Source organism: Prorops nasuta, unplaced genomic scaffold (assembly GCF_024137725.1).
Source record: "Prorops nasuta isolate Cenicafe-Biocafe unplaced genomic scaffold, Cenicafe_Pnas_1.2 PNAS00186, whole genome shotgun sequence".
NCBI classification, from domain to species: domain Eukaryota; kingdom Metazoa; phylum Arthropoda; class Insecta; order Hymenoptera; family Bethylidae; genus Prorops; species Prorops nasuta.
This window is the reverse complement of record NW_027116982.1, coordinates 45,472-65,606: the sequence shown is the minus strand read 5'-3', so window position 1 is coordinate 65,606 and position 20,135 is coordinate 45,472. Positions and strand designations below refer to the sequence as shown.

At 38.8% G+C, this 20,135-nt stretch overlaps 1 protein-coding gene across 2 annotated transcripts; it reads left to right on the top strand.

Moving 5' to 3' along the window:
• The first annotated feature begins 1,141 nt into the window (after positions 1-1,141).
• LOC136785191 (AF4/FMR2 family member lilli-like) lies at positions 1,142-18,823 on the top strand. 2 transcript variants are annotated; one of them, XM_066746202.1, is made up of 14 exons: positions 1,142-1,233; positions 1,641-1,677; positions 13,387-13,420; positions 14,081-14,135; positions 14,208-14,260; positions 14,658-15,111; positions 15,238-15,995; positions 16,132-16,921; positions 17,081-17,238; positions 17,316-17,510; positions 17,595-17,672; positions 17,757-17,853; positions 17,932-18,223; positions 18,334-18,823. In XM_066746202.1, exons 1-14 carry the CDS (start codon positions 1,147-1,149, stop codon positions 18,441-18,443), a joined length of 3,198 nt encoding a protein of 1,065 aa, XP_066602299.1. In that variant the 5' UTR covers positions 1,142-1,146; the 3' UTR covers positions 18,444-18,823. The 2 variants fall into 2 exon arrangements, with proteins under 2 accessions (XP_066602299.1, XP_066602300.1); XM_066746203.1 differs by lacking the exons at positions 1,142-1,233; positions 1,641-1,677 and adding an exon at positions 10,165-11,264.
• The last annotated feature ends 1,312 nt before the right edge of the window (positions 18,824-20,135 follow it).

The window sequence follows — 20,135 nt, the reverse complement described above, 5'->3', positions numbered from 1 at the left end:
GCGTTCGTTTCGAGTACTCAACGAGAGCTTTTGTCTCGCGGTGCTCTTTGTTCGGCGTCGACGGCGGACGTCTCGACGCGACGGGTCAATGAATCGGTCTCCAACGATTCGCTCCTGAAAACGCATTTCGTTTGGCGCGCTGCATTCTCCGTTCTTTCCAACTTTGCATTCTCACGCATTTTATGTCGTCCGTACACAGAAAAATACGTTGTAAACTTATATACCTACCCCCGCCCCTTCAAAATCAATTTCCCCGTGTTTGAAATTTACAAGAAATACAACAACGAGAAAACCTTGGCAGTTGAGTAAGAAAACTAATCAAGCATCGTTTGAATTCCTATCCCGATACCTTCCACAGCCCGTTCTCGTCCTCTTAATGCTGCAATAGTTGAAAGCTCGGTAGAATTTGACATTGAAAAATTAAACGAGCCAACTTACGGAAGAGTAACACGCGTAAGAACGCTGAATGAATATAAATGGATATAAATGAAACAAGAGTCGATACTTGTACAACGCGAGGTGAGAATGAAAATGAAGACGATCGAGGAACGGATATAATTGTTCGTAATTGTTGCTGTTGCGTGCGCGAGCAATTGATATTGTTGTAAGAATTAGTGGTGGTTCTGGTTCGAGGGGGGGGGGGGGGGGGGGTGTCGATCGGGATGATGCACGCTCTTGCGTAAGACCTGCCTTCCGCAACTGGAGCGCCCCGATTACGTCAGATGATTCCGTCCGATTTGTTTACGTCGAGCAAATTCCACGTGTCTGCCACTCTACGCGCTTCTCACTCCTGTTTACATATACATATATATGTACTCCATTTCGACAAGGAATCTTCTAAACTGATATAACTTTATTTTTGTAAAATTTAAATCTCTCTTGAGAGTTTTTTAGGAAATATTTATTGTGCATAAATGGGATTTTAAGTGGGATTTAAATTTTATACAAATTTTTAATGTTCTATAGCTATATTGCTGCGTTTACATGTATTTAAGAGTAGTGCTATATATTAGTTTTTTTGTGCATGGTCTTCCATTTATGTATTTATAGAGAAATTTGTTTAATCGTTCGACGAAAATTTATCATCGTGCTAATAATAGTGTACTTTGTATATCTATATCTTTTTGTTTATTTCAGGAAATGACCATGCCTCCCACACCTTTAACGGCGATCGCTCAAACGCCGAGAAAGGAGCTTGAATCGAAATTCACGTTTAATCCTACATTGGCCAAGGTAATCATATTACACTGTGCTATTTAATTATAATCTATTAATAGTAGCGGTATTTGTCAAACATTTTTTCGTCGGTGCGTGATCCGCAAAATTGCAACTTTACTATTGTTACGTGGAATAGAGTAAACTGTAATATATTCTTCATCAACGAGAAACATGATTCTTTCGAATTGTTTCATTTCGCAAGTCAGCAATCTTCTTCGAATTTAAAGTGAATCGTTAGTTTCATTAATTTTCAGTAATGATCATGGATCTATTTAAAAATTCACGATATTTATAAAATTGTTAAACTCATAGTGTAGGATGATAAGAATTTTTTTTTTGTTAAACATAATGATATTAAATTGACACTTTGTACTATAAACTTTATCAAATGGAACAAACAAAAAAATGTTTTTATTTTACAGCTAACAGAAGTCTCCCCGTCAGAAGTAGCAAAGCCTCGTAAGTAACCTTTTTGTTTTCTCTTTATTGCTGTAGAAACAATCAATCTTGCCTCCCAAAAGGAAATCCTGAACCAATAAAATCCGACTTTTTAAAATTTCACTTTTTGCAATTTAAACGCTCGAGATTTACAATGAATACCTTTAAACGGCTAATCGTTGCAAATTAGTTACATAAACAGTCGTCTGAAAACTATTAAATATAATGGACAAAAGTGATTGTACAAAAAGTGATATTAAACAAAGCTGTGATTTTACGGTTAAATGGATTTTTATTTCTAAAGGTCGATAAAGCTAATTGCGAGTGAAATTTGTACAAAATGCAGGATATGTGGGAAATAATATTTTAGTAAAGATTAACCGATAATAACGATTTTTTGAGTTCCATTGAAACAAATGTATAACACAGCTTGCCAATTATTTCTCCACGCATAAAAATACTTTAATTCGTTAGTGTTAACGATATAGCTATATACAAATGGGCAAATGCGTTTTTGTTCATTTCTTCTGCACATTCGTAAGAATTCCCCGCCACTACCACGATTAATTCCAATGTTCTTCTTTTCTAATTTCTAATTAATTTAGTAAATTATATAATTACAAGGGAGCGAAGATAGAAGACTTTCACACTTCAGTCACTCGTAAAGTATGGAGATTCATTGAAATTGGACATTTTTTAAGCTGGCCTGAGTTTCATGAATTAACCATTTGACAAGGCTCCCCCCCCCCCCCCTCCTGCCCCTAAGAATCAACTGCATTATAACGATAAGATGAGGATGAAATCCGAAATCCCATTTACACGAAAGATTTAATAATGTATGTACCACCAATTTTATCCTATTTTATTCAATAATTTGTTTATTAATTTTTATACAAGTCAAAGTATATTACACGATAAAAAATTAATGTCAACTAATATTATTATTATTTAGAGTATAGCACAACAAAGATGAGCAATTTAAGTCAATTGCGATAAATTCAATTATTTTCTTTCCACTTTTTTACCAAGGACAAAGAATGAATTTACGATAATTATACTTTCTTTCCTATTTACCAGTAATTAAACGAAATGTAATGATTAAACAATTAAAATATTCCCTATACTCCAATTAAGCTAATTAATCCCAATCCCCGAAACGACTGAATTTTCTTAACGTTCGGATCAGCGATTTTCAATCGATGAAATTGCTTTAAAAATCTCCGTGCGTCCAATAAACTTTCCTCATTTTCTCCTGGGATCCTGCACCATTTTTGTCCCTATTATCACCTTTCAGTCAAGTCATTTTATTACCTTGCTTTTTAAAACTCGTTATTTTAACACGCATTGTAGATCAGTTGGTCGTGAAAGGTTACGAAACTTATAAATTGCTTTCTGATCGACGAGTGGTGGGGAAAAAAAAAAAAAAAATTCCTTGTATTTTAAAAGTAGAAATCTAGGCAGAATTTAAAAATAGATGTCAATCGATACCCGACGACGAAACCGCATCGACGTGAGCGGAAACTGGATGAGAAAAAGAAAGAAAGCTAGATCTGGAATTTTCTGTGAATACCGCATATACGACACGTGTATACTGTACTATATATGTACATATATATAGATACACATGAGTTTGCTTTGAGAGCACAATATAGCGATTCATGAATTCTCCGAAGTTTGTTCATCCGTTTTGTTCATTTTTAAGCATATATATATATATATACAATTTGGATATTCCTCTACTCCTCTCTCTCTCTCTCTCTCTCTCTCTCTCTCTCTCTCTCTCTCCCATTTAGAGCTGCACAGCTATGCTATACAGCTTTCATCCTCATTACTCGTTCGAATCTCTTGCTTCAACGAAATTCTAGTGTCGAGCTTTTATCGTCCTTGTCTGACTACAGCATTATGCGCCAGGGCCAGGAATGGCAGTGACTGCGAGGGGGCGATGTGACGAGTAGGTGCTGCTGGTTGTCATGGAAACCAACGAACCAGCATCCTCTGCCAGCATATATCCCAGTTGAACGCCTATCGCCGCTCTAGTGCGCCAGCTCCAGCCAGTCCCAATAGCGAGCACCAACCTCAACAACACTACCACTACCACTACCAAGCGTGTCCTTATAGCTTCTATCACTCCCCCCCCCCCCCCCACTCTCTCTCTTTCTCGTTTGTTTGCTTTGCTTCCTTTTTCCTTCCTTCCTTCCTTCCTTCTCTCTACTCCCCCCCCCCTCCCCCACCATATCACTCCCTTTCCAATCTGCCTCAATTCGCTTCATCCCACGCACGCACGGTGTCTCACCTCGCACCACCAGTGCTCGGATAGAAGAAAATTGGTTCCGAGATTCTTTGCTGCTCTTACCTCACTCGCTCGCTCACTCAGTCAGTCAGTTAGTATAGAAAAGCTACATGAAAACCTTTAAACCACCGGCACAAAACTTTCCACCCTTTTGACGCGTTTTTCACAATTGTTCGAGTCCCGTGCCACGTACTCTTTTTATGTCCCTGTTTGATTATTATACCCCCCCCCCCCTCATTCTTTTGCTTCGTTCATTAAGAATAATTCGTACAGCTGATTTCATTGAATTGAATTTTACCAACGATTCTGGATTAAATTTGTTTACTGCTCGAATTTATGATGTTAAATTTTTTACTCAAGGGGGGGGGGGGGGGTTCAGATATGCTGACAGTATAGAATTATAAGAATGCTCGAAGTTACACGCAGTTTGCTTAGCTTCGCTTTTCCTCCGAAGCATCGATGAAATTTCAGCGAGTAGGTAGTAAGTACGAGCCTGCTCCGAAACACTTAATATTCATTCATTTAAGCACTCGAGTAGCTTCGCGTGAAGCGTATTGAGCAAACGAAATCGATAAATTCAAGTTTGCTGATAGTGCCTTTGGCAAGTGTAACGATGACGAAGTTAATGTTCTTGATAGTAAATATTTCTACGTAACAGAAAGGGGAGAAGAAAATATTTTACAATCCTATGCATCTCTTGTTGTTCAGCTTTAAAAAAAAATCTGAAAACTTTTCCATTCAATTCTCCTATTTATAAACCTGACGTTTCTTCTGGCATTGAAATATACACATTTTTATTATATAATTTGGCAAATGAGAAGGATATACTATATATTAAAAATTTTACGCTCTGTCGTGGTTATTTTAGATTAATTTTCCATGGAATAGATCAGCTCGACATAATTGCGTCGTGCAGTGTGTTCCTGAATCCCACGTATATATGCATTTACGTGCACGTGTGCGTTTATGTTTGAAATATGCAGAGGCTTTCAAACTAGCTCGAAACTCGAGGAATTGGTAAAGTAATAACGAGGTCTAAAAATATACAGCTGAATTTTGTATTCCCATTGATTTGTTTGTGATCCTTGCTCGATAATGAGTAATCCTACAGCGATTAATAACGAGACTACCCTTTGACGCCAAACTCTCTCGATATCTCTTTCTGTTCTGTAATATCGATTAGAAAGTGGAGCAAACTTTCACTGATTCGCATTTTAATAACTACTCACTTTTTAATTAAACAGTCTTAAAGATCAAGCGAATAGACTCTTGCAAGAGAGCAAACTCACCTTCGACATTGACTCGTTGGGATAAGAATCTTACAGAGTAATAATTTATTTAAATATGCAGTTTATAATATCGTTTTATCATTACTAATGCTAATTAAATCCCTCGTCGAATTTCGTTAAACCGATTCGTCAAACGCTGATATCAAATTTATACGTTCAATCTGCTATTATTAATTTGCATGGAACGTGGATTAATCCAGTCGAGTTAATTTTGCTCTATTTGGGGATATTTCTGATTTTTCACTCGGTTTCTTCAAAGATTAAAGCAGACGAGGTTTTTATAGAATTCATCAAATTTTCACAACGCAAGTGAAATAACGTTCAAACTCCTCGTTTTACAGGCCCTTCTCGAAGAGCTTTATAGAATGTCGCTTGAAGTCGATCCAGAAGCCAGATTTTGTAACTCGATTAATTAACTCGATAATCCTAACCGAGTCGTCGCTATTGGCTTGTTTTACACACGGTACATTGGATTTTCATTTAAGTATACATAGCAGTACGGTGAATAGTGTGTCAAAGGAACTCGGAAAATCCCTTTATCCGATAAAAGGGACGAAAAAACGAGTGAAGGTTAAAGGATTTTTCCCAGTGACATATATATATTAATTCTCTCATCACGACTCTCAGATTGTTGCTTTTGTTTACAAAGTTAGGATTTGGAATATAGACAAGGTGGAGAAAGATGCACTATACATATAGTAATTATGGATCGCGCACAGAATTATTGTTTACCTTAAATTCGATAAAAAGCACTAGGTTATTTTTCGACCAATCGGAGAATAGCTTCTCGGATCGCACTTGGCCAATACTTCTATCAACCGAATGGCATCTGATCATCCACCGTCTGCCAATTTAATAGCGTTCAATCACATGTGCGCTGACACATTGACGTGCCCCAGGCGAAGCGAGTCGATGCAACCGACTGACGACAAATGACGTCTTGATTTACTTTCTATTATCAAACGCGAAACACAAGAAAACACTGCACGCGCGGAGACAGGCGTTCTTCCTGTGTATGGATCGATCCAATCAATAGCTTCCACCCATCAGGATATATCCCGTTAGCCCCCAATCAATTTTCCGTCCATTTTCATATTCCAACATTTCCTGTACCTCGTCTGATTAAAAATTCAAACCGTATTTCATAGTTCCGACAACTTCAAACCAGACGAATTAGTCTTTTTCGAAATTTACTCTAAACATTTTGTTGGAAAAGCACCGGTTTCCCAGTGCCACACTGCAGGATAGGGGTCAGCGCGGATGATTATTTATAAGACGGTAGTGTGCCGTTGGACAAATGCTAATCAACCGGAAGTCAGCGATGAAGCGAAATGACAATTCATTCACCGCACTTATTTTCTCCTTTGGAAACAAAGCAAATGATTCCAACGACTCGATTAAAGCGTTTTATAGTTTCTAAATGCTTCCACTCTCACTCTCGATTAGGAAATTGGATTGTACACCAATAATCTGCTGTCAAATAACAAAAGTAAAAATAGAAGTTGTTGTCGTGTGTGTGTGTGTGTGTGTGTGTGTGTGTGCGCGCGAATGTTTTATAAATATATTTTGCAAGAATTAATAAATATATGAAGTTGGAATATTTTTGGTACAGTCGGTTAGGAAATTTGCAGCTGGTGCCTCGATTGTCTCTTCAGATTTGTCTATTGGGAAAATATCAATGCGACTGAGAATCTGGTCGATGCGAAGCATGCGATGCATCGCATATTCGATTCGCTGTGAGCAAGCAGCCAAAAATAGAGAATTAGAAGTATAGGATGGGAGGCAAAGGCAGGCATGATAGGAAACCCAGTGGGATGCCTAATCTATGACGAATAGACGAACAATAGGAAAAATAAACGAATGCTAAAACTCGGGAAGCTTGTACGGCCTTCACCGAGTATCGATTGATCACAGTCTTAACCGTATAACTCGACCTAATGCTAACCTACTTGTGTACTGAAAATTTGCATCTCTACCCAATCATCCCTTTATTAAATATACAAGTAATTATACAGGGTGTACTACTTAAAGCGCCCCAGAACATAGATACAAAAACACGCGTATCTTTTTAACTGTAAGAGATATTCAATTTTTGCATAGGACCTTTTCGGAGTCTCTTGTTTTTTGCTTTGGAAAAAGTCATGCAAAAATTGAATATATCTTATAATTAAAAAAATACACGTGTTTCTGTACTTACGCTCTGGGGCGTTTTAAGTGGTACACCCTGTATAGTTACACTCTCTGCTACGTAGCTGAATTATCCTGCTTAACCGATGACGAGTCAACGTGAAATTGCTGAAAACAAACATTTAAGATAAAACAAAAAATAGCTATTACATAAATCAGTGCAGTATACCGAGTTACATCAGAGATGTAAGATTAGTTGGTGGCCGAACGAAATAAAAGGAGACTTTAAGAAGGAAGCTTATAAAATTTTTAATTTACCCCACAATTGTAAAGTTGCGAAAGGATTAAAAATTCTATGTTTCGACGAATCCTATTAGTCTCGACGAATTTATTCTCTAGCCAATGTTTTCCACTCAGACTCCATTTCCCCATCCAGAGGTCTCTCATTGGCGGGAGTTCTTTTGTGGAAGTTTAAACGAGTCTTACTGAAAACTGCAAACTTACTCCAAAAGAGATAATAGGGGGGAGGGGGGATTTACCAGTGGTGACATCAGTTTTGTTCATTTTAATAAACAATAACTCTGAATAGCAAGTATATAATTATAAGAAATATTTTTACCTTAAATAGTTAAATAAATTGAATATTTTATGCACTCGGAATATAAATAAATTTGAAACGTAATAAGGATGTGCACAGAATGATGAAAATAATGAGGAAAGAAAGAAAGGTCTGAGCAGCATGATGGGCTCAAGCTGGTCGGTCGTGTCTGATGAAACAGGTGCTGGTTTGTCGACCGTCTGGCGTGGCTCGTGCACCTTGATAGCCCTACCTAAAAAGGGCTATATGTATTCGTACACATTGCAGTAAAATGTAGAATACGTAAAAAGTTTTGTAAAAATAAAAATAGTAAAGAGCAACTCTACGCACGTATTCCTTGACAACTGGCAGCTTTTCGTGTCTCAATAACCGAGCTCGAATGTGTAATTTACATCGCAGCAAAGTCCGCGCGAGTGAATGAAACGAATCTTATAATTTTTATGTCTTGCGTATAGTAAGAATCGACAAAGTCCCATACGGTGAAAATGATGATAAAGTCACTTTAAAATAAGTATACGAGGACAAAGGCAGAATTATAACGCGTGACACACGATAATGCTGAGCGAAGACGACGCACACAGACAAGCGTGCGCGCGCGAGCGAGTCCGTGCGCGCATACTAGGTTAGAATCGTTTAAACCTTTCGTCCGCGCGCATGATTACAACGGGCAGCATTGTACCGAAACGATCAAAGTCAAGTGTAATAATTTTTCTTTGGACGATTAGCAGCTAACTTTAATATTTATCAGAAATTTCACATTAAATATTATATCTGTACGATAGGATTTTTTCAATTTGTACGAGGATATAGTTCTCTTTAAAATGTGGCTGTTTGTTGTGGAATACTCGAAAATGTCAATCCAGGAGTCGAGAATTAACACAGCTTTTTGTACATACTATTTACCAGTTTTTATCGATACTACTTTTTTTTTTAATGGAGTGTTTCTCGAGGCGTTAGGTTTTAAGCTATTCTAAACCAGCGAAGGATCCTATACGTATCCGGGTTAACGACTACTCGGACGTAGGACAATCCTTCCTGCACGCGTGCGAAGAATTTCTTTCAATAAGTTTAAGTAAAAGAAGAGAAAATTCTAGTTTCGACTTGCACGAAACGCTTCGAGTGTCTCTAGAGCTCCACACTATTCGTAATGGTTAATAATATAATTAATTGCAAAAAAAGTCGTTTGCTCAATCGCCGACTATTTATGTTAATGATCGTTGCACTTTGACACGCTGAGCCAACACAAATTGCCAATCGTTTATTGCTGCGACGGAATAAGATGCAAGCGCTGCTTAATCTTGATATTTTGAAAGAAATACTCCAAATGACAAAGGAGCTTCTAACTTGTATTTATAACGTTCGCGTTTATCATAAAATGTTATAGTCAATAGAAGAAATTCTATATTTATCAGTGTTTATACCAAGCAGCAATTATGCCTTCGCCTGCGAAAGTTATTACGACACACGTAAACATTACCGGTCATTGAAAAACATCCATAGCATATAGAAGCACAAAGACGCGTATATCTCCCTAACCATAAGAGATACGAAGTTTTTTCACAGGACCTTTTCGAATGCTCCAAGCATTTGCTTTCGAAAAGGTCTTATAAAAAATGTCAATATCTTTAATAGTTACCGAGATAAATGCTAATGTTTTCTTACGTGTATTCTTCGGAGCGTCTCGAGCGTCGAAGCCTGTATAGGGAGAAGGGTTATGAGAGAGAGAGAGAGAGAGAGAGAGAGAGAGAGAGTGGTGTAGTAGGGAAGTGGCAGTAGAATTCGGGAAGGGTGGGTAGCGGCAGTTGCACGAGGAACGAATCGTGTGTGTTTTGCGGGAAGAGAGGGAGAAATAGAGAGGGGCGCGGTGGGGGACAGAAGCAGGGCTGTCGGCGAGTGTCGTTAGCAAAGCTGGTAGAAAAGTAGGCAAGCAGGAGGCGAGGAACAAACGATCGAGCGCACGAAGCGAGATCGCCGGTTGGCGGTGCTGTATATACAGCTATGGCAGCCATGCACTATGCAGCAGCAGGCATGGAAGGAGGAAGGGTATTGGGGGGTATAGTTGAGTTCGAGACAGAGAGCAAGCGGCAAGTATGTACAAGTAGCAAATGGGCCTGCTCTCCTCTGCTGCTTGCTTGGCTTTCTTTGTCAGTACGTTTACTACGTAGAGAGGGGGGACTTGGCCGACTCGGCAGAGCCACACCGGGCACCAGAGGCGCACGAGGCAAGCGGCGCGGCGTGCGGCGGCCCTCACCTCTCGGTTAACTCAGTCTTCTCACCAATCTCGCCACTACCGGCGGTGACCACCGGCTGGCTCGCGCTCGCCTTCGGACAGCTCGGTCCTGTTCGACCTTAGTACCTTACGGCTTACACCTCGCTTCGTCGTCGGCCAATCGAGCAGTCTCGCTGCGAGCACGACCGAGCAACTCGGCGCGTTTCCTCCTCGCAACGCGCAATTTCCTGCACACTGGTTTCTTCCCCCAACGACGACAACCACTCTGACCAACGCAAAACAAAACGCCTCGATTCCACTTGGCCGAGCGTTCTCTACACAAACCTACCTCTCCCCTTTCTTCGCCGAATCGCGTCGTTCGACTCAACCACAACGGAATGCCAAAGATTTCCAGGAAGCGTAACGTAAACCGTGCACTCGCTGCTTAGCCGTGTGTTTTGGTTATTGGAGAAGAACGTACATATATTCGGTATGAGAGTGGATTGCTAGGTGGATCCAAGTGAGAATGGTTAATCGTGGATTGCGTAAGCGTTTGTTCGAGCGAGTGACCTTGGATATCAGAAGGAAGCGCGTATGTGCAGAAAGGAAGAAAGAACAAGGGAAGGAGCGAGGAGGGGATTACTAGTGTGTGCGCGCGTGTGTGTGTGTCACGTGTGCCAGCAGTTGTAACGTGCAAACGTTGAGCCAGTGCTATAGCTATATATCGCGCTGATGGTTGATTGGTTGGTTGGTTGGACCGTTGCTCGACTCGAGGAAGCCAAGTGGTTGCGTAGATGCGTCTGCGCACAAGTTTTGTGTATTCTTTCTCGCTCGTGTGCGACTCGATTCAGTTGCCCATGTGCCGTGATGCGTTAATGCCTCGTTCGGGGCTCGTCGTCTCACCTCTGTGTGTGTGTGTGTGCAAGAAATGTGGCTTTGCGTAAGCGCGTGTTAGCTATGCTGCCACCAAAGTGATAACGCAGCGGGGAGATCTCGCGTGTCGCGTCGCGGTGACAACCCAGTCAGCGCGTCCGTGAGTCATGTACAGCAGATTCGAGCTCCTTCAGGGTGCAGTTAGCTATCTCCTCCTATCAGGTTCGTTCCATCCACGTCCAACGCACGCCACGCGCTCGCTCGATCGCTATTAGCGGAGGGCACGAAACTTGCAAAATATATAACGTTTAATTCCCATTGGGAAAAGAAATATTTCTTCGGTGAATTACAGTCGGACACTTCTCCTCCCATCCGCCATAAACGGAATCATTAAAAGCAGCTGAAAATTCTCTTAAACTCGGTTATTTTCTTTCAAAAGTTTCTCTTCTGTTTTTTCCTCGGTTTTAACTCTGCCAATTGCACCTCGCAGCGCAAGGTTATAAAACTAATACTAGTTATGGCTTTTATAGCTCGCGGACTAACGATGCTTAATTGATAAGAAAAATGGAAGAAAAGGGACGATACAGGCTGTGGACGCAGCTTGTTTGGAAGCGTTAGGAATCACCGGAGTATCGCCACAACCTTGTTTTCTCAAGCGGGCTAAAAATTATTCGATTAAAAATAAGTTGCGGCGAATCGATTCGCTTGGCTAAATAACTCTTAATACGTACTCCCTGGCTCGCTTCCCTCTTCTTTAAAGCGACTAGCGGTATAAAATCCGTTTCCTTTCTGCATACCCTTCTCTTTCGCCTCTATTCACTCCTTCGAACCTAAACGCAACGCTGCCTTTCACATCGTTCCTTTTTTATATTCCATCTTAACCCTCTTCTTTTAAACCTACCCCCCCCCCCCCCTAAATATTGTCAATTTCAAACTCTTCCAAAGCAACAGGTGCAAGTTTTCCTTCAAACGCGTCGCAGTTGTCGATGAAATTTAAACTTTATAATAATTGAAACACTGTGTAAAGTGTGGCTATAAAAAGCTCATTTTTACGTTCGTAGGAGTCGTTAGCAAAGATGATCGGTATGGCTATTAAAGGGTCTCCATATACGCGCTTTTTATCCCCCCCCCCCCCCCCCCCCCTTTTTACAAATTTAGCCTCTCTTCGCTCATTAGTCCCGCACGGTAGTAGTTTCACTGCGAATGACCGACCGTGTGACGTAAGAGTTGTTTCGGGATGTTATTGCGGTGTTGCAAGGGTCTCTTTTAAGCTAACGATTCTATTCGTTGAATAGAACCCAGCACCCTTAGCTTAGTCAACGCTAGAGCAGAGCATCCCTTTCAGAACCGTTTCTCATTCCACCAACGTTGACAATGCATTTCGTTTGTTAATTCTTCCAAACTACCCGTGTTATATATATATATATATATATATATATATACTCTTTTGTGCCAGCTCTTTTATTTTTTACCCCAATTTCGATCGTTTTTTTTTCTATTATCAATTATACATTTATACTTTATAAAATAATTCAACGAGGGATAATTAGGATGCAAAATAAATCCCACGACGCTAATCAATAAAATATGCGGATAATTTTCATTGACAAACTCGGTAATTAAATATGATTATGGATTGACTAGTGGAGCAATAATGCGACACCTTTAATGTTTGCTTAAACCAGCTTATTATATCCATCGCTATATCGTCTTTCAAATGCATATTTGCGTGGATGCAAATATGTATATCTATATTCGTAGCTGCACGAATCAGCTATTATAAATTTTAGTCGATACTACACTCTGTATATTTTAAACAAACGTAACTTCTTCGAGATATATGCTTATTCGATCAATAACGAAATTACTTGCACGATTATGACACATTTTCAATGAACCAATATTGGGGTTGGAAATTTTTACCAAAAGTTTAGCAACGTCGTGATTCATCAGCACGCACAAAAATACTTCAGTAGAATAAGTAAACCATTCGATCACCATTGCAAATTATAACGTTAATACTACTTAAAAATACTTTTTTTTTCTCTCTAAATTTATCATGCTTGGCGGAAATTTCTAAAAATTCTTGGATACATTTATAGGAGCTAGTGAATCGTTACAAAAAATTGATGGATTTTTTTAAGTTCTTTTTTAACCCAAATTTTCAGTTATATCGCCAGTAAAATCGAGGTTGTACTACTTTTGGTAAATTTTTAAAGTACAAATAATTGTGGTTTAAAATCGATAGGAATTTCCTTTGTATCCTTTAGAAACTTCAGCTATACTTTTTTTATTGGCATTGACTTGATTTGCTAATTAATTCCATTATTTTTCTTTGTTTCAGAACGAGAGAGACATACTGCTACGAGGCCATCCGCGTAAGTAATTATTCATTCGAATCGAAGAACAGCAACTTATATTTTTTCAAACTAACATTTGAGAAACCCTCGAAATTATTTCCATGTGGCAAAACATTGTGCTTTGAGAATGAGTTAGAGCTGACCGCAGCGCTTTGTGAAATTGCTCAACATAGATTTGGCACACTTTAGCGCCTTATGTTTCATGTTTTTGCTCTTTGCTGGATCAAACTCGCTCGTTTTCCATTCATCAACCTCACATCTGAATAATTTGACAAATAAATATCAAAATTAGAATGACTTAAATCGATGCTCCTTTCATTACTCCTTTTTTAAGAAACGGAGAAAAATGTTAGAAATCAATTTGGTGCTGTATTATTAACATTAATAAAAAACGCGTAAATTATTATTGAAAGGTTTTAAAAGATAGAAAAAGAAAATACTACTCGAGCATCACATCGCTGTTGTCCTTAATTATATTTAAAATCTTAGCTTGTCATAAATTCTAATAAGTAGTATAAGCAACTTTGGAGAAACGTTCGCGCTTGGCGTCTGACGGGAAACTTGATCAACGTTATATTCACTTTCGATTTAAAATTTAATCCATATACTATAATTCTCTGGAGTATCCTATCCCTCAAGGGGTAAGATTAATTATTGTTTGTTTTGAATCTGTTGCAGGGACTTGGAACGAGATTTAAGCTTATCTGAAGATAGCGAGGATGAAGAGAACAAGGTAAAATGATTGGATTCATTATTTATTGGTATAATGATGAATGCTAATATTTCTATCGCTTAATCTTTACAGGGAATATCATCAAGATCAGCCGAGGAAAACAGGAGTCCTGATTTTACGGTTGAGTAAGTATTAAGTTGCCGCTTCGTTATTTGTTGTTTTGGTCATTCACTGTGGACTGTCAGTTTTCTATAATTAACATGTATGGCTTATTGTCTCTTGATGGCAAATATATTATGCTGGGTAAAATATTAATTTACACCTTAGTCCTGTTTATTGATAATCGGTTCTCGTTAAACAATAATATTAAAATTGTTTAACAATCCCCGAATACAGATAATATTGTAATTATCGATAAACTCGATTGTCTAAATTTCAAGATGAGTCTGTCATTGTATCGATTTATTAATATTGTGGCTCATTTGGAGCAGTGGTATTTGTTGCCAGTAAAAGTACTATAATAAACAAAAGAAATTATTCAAATGATAAAAAGTATTAATAATAACAACGATTCATTTGCAGTTTATCGACACCGTTGATACCAGCAATGACTCCTGCACCTCCACCGTTAGCGCCTATGTCACCGATGGGAATGTCACCTGTTAGATTGACACCAGCCCGAACTTCACCACTCTTGAGGTTATCGGAAATAGGCGACGCAGGCATGCAATCGCCAGACTTTCCACATGGCTGGGAACCAATCGTTATACCCCCTCAAAGCTCTGGTAGCGCCTCCTCCAGTTCCGATTCAGGATCAGACTCTGGGTCGGACAGTAGCGATGATTCCGACGACGATGCGACTGAACCAACTGAGAAAGATCCGGCGACACCGTCCATGGTTTCACCCAAAAACACCATTATCGAAGATCCCGTACCGGCTGTTGAAGAGTCCAAGACAAGGTGGAACCTTAGCTCTTTCTTTAACAAAGCGGCGGTACCTCATGGCGATTCAAATAATGAAAACAAGACAGCTCAGGTAAGTTGTAGTGTTTAGATTGTGTAGCTTGTACTCTGAGAGTAATTATATAGGATATATGCAGCAGTATACGTGCGATCAGTTAATTTTTTATTATTTTATTGATATTGGCATTATTAATTTTAGGATGGAAATCGCAGGGATGTTTCCGTGGAAAGTAAGACCGATACCAGAACGCATAGAGAGAAGGGACGAGATTGGCAGTTGGACGAAGCATTGAAAAGGAACAATACAACCTTAAGTGGCAGCGTGATCAGTGATAGTAATCACAATTCCGATCACAGTAAAACTCAAATGACCGAGGAAGGTCGTCCTCAGATGGAAAAACCAAAGGTACCTGATGCCAGGAAACGTGGTAGACCAAGGAAACCTCCGGCAAAAAGCCCGAAAGGAAGTCACAGAACGGCAGACGAAGGCTTGAAGAATGGGAAACCACGTAGTAGAGTGCGCGCAGCGACTAGTCCAACCAAAAAGAAACAATCAATCTCGAAGTCTGTAGTGGCAACTAGCGACGATGCCAGTGATCCGGGATCACCAGACATGTGGAGTGATACTTATAGCGATAAATTAGTTTCCAACGTTTTACCATTGCCTATTGCTGACGAAGTAGTGGAAATGATAGGATTAGACGTCTCTTCTAGTGAGGACGATTACTCGCAGAACGCAAAGAATAATAATCCGTCAGAAGACGAAGCACATTGGAAGAGGACTTCTTTTAAACGTACAAAGTTGACTGATTCGCCCAAGAAATCGGAGAAAAAGAAAACGTCGGCTAAAGCCAAAACCCGAAGATCCAGACCCAGAGTAGCCAGTGTTGCCGATAATTCGGAATCCGAAAGCGAAACTGAAGTCGCAGTTAGGAATAATAGGATTCAAGTAGCGAGGTTAGTGTGAAATATTTAAAGTCATTATACTTTTCAAATGCAATATTATACTTTTACATTTTGCTTCTTCCTTTACTTGACTATTCTTTGCTTTAAATGTCATTTAATGATTGTTTATTTTCTTCATCTTATTTAGAGTTCCGCCTAGACCAAGAGCTCCACCTACCAGAACTACTTCTCCCGATAATTCGGATAGCGATAACAGTCCCGCCCCAAAGCTGCAAGAGGACGATGGGGGCAATGTACAAGATAAGAATAAGAGTGATACTTTACGAAAACTATTTTCATCTTCTAAAGGTGGTGGTAAGGGAGGTGGTAAAGGTGGAAAGGGAGGCAAAGGCGGTGGAAAATGTGGAATCTATGTGGAGGAATATACGAATTCAGCTAATACACCTGCAGGAGGTGATAGCCCGTACAAAAGGCCATCTTCGCAGGCATCAAATGTACAATCCTTCCCAGCAATTAGCTATGTCAACGGTGTACCAAGTCTCCTTTGCAGACTTGATTTAAACAGGCTGCCTCATATATCGCAGCTTTCCAGGGGCCAAGAACTTAGACAACGAACTGAACTTCCTAATACGAGGCCATCCTCCAGGCAAAGCTCGAATCTGCAAGTTCTTAGACCACCTACGCCCGAAGACGGTGAAATTGTAGATACCTCGCCACCACAGCAATGCGACACTCTTTCGATAGAAGATTTGACTAAAACTCGTTCAATGGTTAAAACAGAACTCACCGCTGATTTGAAAGACAGCTCTGCTAATACTTCAAAGAGGAAGCGTAATCCTAGCTGTAGTTCGGTTTCTAGCGTAACCACGATTTGCTCTGCTGACTCAAAAGTTAAAAGCGAGCACAAGGAGAAGAAGAAGAAAAAGAGAAAACACGCAGAAACTGATGATAGTACACCTAGGCCTTCGTCCAGTCAGGTAAATTCAAATATGCACTAGTCGGTATCTCAAATTGTCTTTTTGCTATAGGCTCGACACTCTTTCAATAGTTGTTTCTGTTAATTTAAGAACTTTACTGCTGTCTCACTGTTTGATATCAAAATTTTGTTTATACATAGTATTCTTTTAAAATTATAGCACGGTGAAGTACAGCCCACGAACCATGAGCGGGAAGAAAAACCGGAAGCGAGTTTGTTTCCACCGCCACCTCCGCCTCAACGTGTCTACTATTCTTACTTTAATCATCAAAACAATTTGATCGACGATGTGGATAAAATGGTAGACGGTGTAGATAGGTAGGCTGATTTCATTTCAGAAAACTCTTTTAAAAATTGAATATGCTGAAAGCTAATGGACAATATTGTAACGACAGGGACCAGAACCAGTACCTGACAGAAGCAAAGCGACTGAAACATAGCGCCGACGACGAATGCGAACTCACAGCACAATGCATGCTGTACCTCGAGGCTGCTCTGTATTTTGTACTTACCGGTCATGCCATGGAGTCTGACCCTCTTACAGAGAGAGCGTCGTTCACCATGTACAAAGATACTCTTAGTCTCATCAAGTAAGTAAAATTCCAGCTTACTATCGGTTAAACCAAAAGTAAACTTTAATTAAAGCAATGTCTAATTGTCACACTCTTTTCAAGATACATCTCCTCGAAGTTCAAGAGTCAGCAAAACAACTCGCCCGAAAGCACTATACATAATAAGTTAGCCATATTGAGGTGAGTCAGTGTTTAAAAGAATACAAGATTTATGTAATATCGGCAGTTGTATTCACATCTACATTTCTATTTTTGCTTTTTTAGTTTGTGGTGCCAATCTCTTATATATATGAAACTTTTCAAAAAGCGGAGACACGAAGTCAAAGAGTATCAAAAAATTCTAACCGATTATTATCAGAAAGTGAGTGAGGCCAGTTTTTGGGATAAACCAATTTTGTACCTTGTAATAAATTTATAATGCATTTCTTTAACTTGATAGCCTGCACAAGCAGCGCCAGTACAACAGGAAGGTCAAGGAACTCCCTCTTTGTCCCCTACGCCTTCACCCGCTGGTTCCGTTGGCTCTGTGGGGAGTCAAAGCTCTGGGTACAGTAGTGGGGAGTTAGCAAACAGGGGAGTTATAGCTGGACAGCCCCAGGTTGCTCCTTATATCACTGTGCCTCTGCACGTTCATAATGCTATGGCAAAGCAAAATCAACATTTTAGCTTATTACTCAATTGCCAGGATTTATGGGACCAGGCCACAGCTCTAGTAACGGATAAGAATCGAGGTATCTATAAGTTTTGTTTCTTCTTAAAATAATAATTAAGCCTTTAATCTTACCACTGATAATATTTACAAGTGTTAATAGTTAACAGAAAATTTTAATATTTTTTACAGATTTCTTCATAGAACTCGATGAAAAATTGGGGCCTTTAACATTGAAGAGTTCCTTGTGCGATCTTGTACGTTACGTTAAGGCCGGCATAAAAAAATTACGTGCCCTCTGACCACAGTGGCAGAGCCCCAGACCACCCACCCCAAACTATATTACTTCTCTTCCTCATAACATAGCTACGTACCCAACGATATTTGCATAGCTTTTTCGCACTTGAAGATTCTTGCAATTTTTCACGGGTGTATAAAATTTATATAGCATCTTGGTCGATAAAAGGCGAAGGAGAGGGAAGTTATGAAAATATGAGGACTTGTTTAAAGTGGGGATTAGAGTGACCCTGGGAATTGTTACATAATGCTGAATATACTTATTATTCTTGAAGAATTGTACATGCATTTGGAGAATGAGAATCAAGAAATTACTCCTGCACTTGAGATTTTCTTATTGGTGCATTATACTTGTAATCACAAAATAGAATCATGTAATAGTCAATTTTATCTTAACTGTCAAAGTTTATGACAGCAGAATAGAAATTTTTCCACATTTCTCGTAGACGGCTATAATTTTCGTTTTAAAACTAATGCAAACTATTATATTGGTAAATCGATTAATGAAATTTTATTGTCACGAGGAAAGAAAGGTATAAGCTTAGAGCTGGGGTGAGGGGAGAGTAAATATTAAGTTATAATCGAAGTGAATAAGCTCGACAAATAGAATAGAAGAATATAGGAATAGTAGACGAATAATAATCTATCTCTATTTTTCTGAGATATCAGCTTTTGTAACTAAATGCTTTTAGACGGAAAAGCGAGGACATTAACAAAAAAGCGTTGACTGTGCAAATATAGGAAAGTAACATTGAAAAATGTTATAACAACGTGAATAAGGTGTGTTAAACAGAAATCAGGTGTGCCACACAAAGTGGTACATCATGCAGTCAGCGTTACCTGAAGTATGGTTTCTACTTGGTAATTCGAGTGCGATAAATATATAAGGATATATTAATATATTTAGTTTATTACTTATACAATAAATAGATAATAAATATTTGAATTTCAACGCGTTTAAGGAATAATGTGAAATGATACGTTGCATTTTATGCGTAGAACTTCTGGTTTTTAAATGATTTTTAGCTGATCATTTCAAACCAAAATATAAAAAATTAAAATTACGCAAGACAGTGATTGGATGAAGAGGGAGAAAAAGGTAGGAAGGAGAGGGGTAGTCAAGTTTTAATGTGTTCGTCGCAGAAACACAATTTTCTGTAGATATCTGAGAGAGTATATTATAATAGAAGATTCGTACACAATAACAGTAATAATAATAAAATTAGCGTATATTGTTTACGAAAATTAAATAAAAGGTTTTAATGAGAATAAAGCTGCAAGTATAGTGCTTACATAAACATATAACATAGATCAATTTCATAGAAAATCAGTTGAAGCAATGAATGTGTAAAGAATAAATTGTATTTACACAATGCATAAGTGAGCATTTCATAACGGATAAGTAAGTTGCTCATGTATATATTTTTGTAAATAGCTATTTGTGAGTGCAGCCGCCTTGAGGGCGACTTGTCGTAGTAAAACTTATGACAAATCGGCCCGTCCCAATTTTTGCTACAACAGATCTTATTAAGAGTCAACCCCTATTTAAAAATGAAATTATTAAATTTACACTTAATTGACCCAGTTTTACGAAATATCTCTATTCTGTTTTCCTTATTTTTTTTTATATATATAATTATTTAGTAGCTTTAGCACCTCTTCTCTATGGTTTAATTTTTAAATATTTTACACTTGGT